General features: G+C 54.8%; 1 protein-coding gene across 1 annotated transcript in view; it reads left to right on the top strand.

The window, feature by feature from the left end:
- GEMIN8 (gem nuclear organelle associated protein 8) overlaps positions 1 to 555 on the top strand; it is an 18,874-nt gene extending 18,319 nt beyond the window's left edge. The window contains exon 3 of the mRNA XM_042782533.1: positions 299 to 555. Coding sequence (XP_042638467.1) covers positions 299 to 555 — 257 coding nt within the window. The remainder of the gene's footprint in view (positions 1 to 298) is intronic.
- The last annotated feature ends 312 nt before the right edge of the window (positions 556 to 867 follow it).

The following is an 867-nucleotide window of genomic DNA, read 5'->3' as shown; positions in this document are numbered from 1 at the left end:
GGCAGTGGGTGTGGTTTGGGCTCTGCTTCTGGGAAGACAGACAGCCTGGGAAACCCCGTGGGGCAGTTCCACTCTGTCCTCCAGGGGCGCTGTGGGTCAGCATCGACTCGAGGGCACCTGTCAGGGAAGAACCCTTGCCAGTGAACAGTGGGCTTCATAACTAAGCAATAATCAGCCGAATCCCAAGAACACAGCGGACCGTTTCTGTTTGGAAGGTAGAGCCGAGGGCAGTGGGGCCTCCAGCTGGCCCATCCATCACCGTATTCACCATGCTCCTCTCCCGTGTATTGATTCTCAGGGCGGCAGCAGCAGCTGGATGCCAAGCGCCTGGAGGACTATGTGTATGCTGACCACGACCTGTACTACAACACCCACCGGTCGGTGGAGCCTCCGTCTGAGAGGCCCGGCGAGAGGCGCCAGGCCGAGATGAAGCGGCTGTACGGGGCCAGCGCTGCCAAGATCCAGGCCATGGAGGCCGCGGTGCAGCTGAACTTCAACAAACACTGTGATCGCAAGCGGCCCAAGTACTGGCCAGTCATTCCCTTGAAGTTCTGAGCCCCTTCCTCATGCTACCCTCTCTCCATCTCCCTTTCAGGAGAAGGGACGTAGGGACTGCGGAGCAGTCATGCTCGCCAAAGTCCCAGGGTGGGCATAATATTACAGCCATCTCTCATGACAGAAAATGATGATTTCTTGTCTGTTATGCTAGCTTTTTTACATTGTCTTGAATGATAGCCAATTCATTAAAGTTTTAACTTGCAAATGCAGCCTAGTTTTTTAACCTATTTTCTTCTGTCTTTGTGAGCCTTGCTGGTGCAGTGGTTAAGCGCTCAGCTGCTAACCGCAAGGCCAGTGATTGGAACCCAC

This window comes from Orycteropus afer, unplaced genomic scaffold, assembly GCF_000298275.1.
Source record: "Orycteropus afer afer isolate SDZICR_OR568_19922 unplaced genomic scaffold, OryAfe1.0 scaffold00360, whole genome shotgun sequence".
Classification (NCBI taxonomy): Eukaryota; Metazoa; Chordata; class Mammalia; order Tubulidentata; family Orycteropodidae; genus Orycteropus; species Orycteropus afer.
Note: the sequence above shows the minus strand (reverse complement) of the source record. Positions and strands in the feature narration are given on the sequence as shown.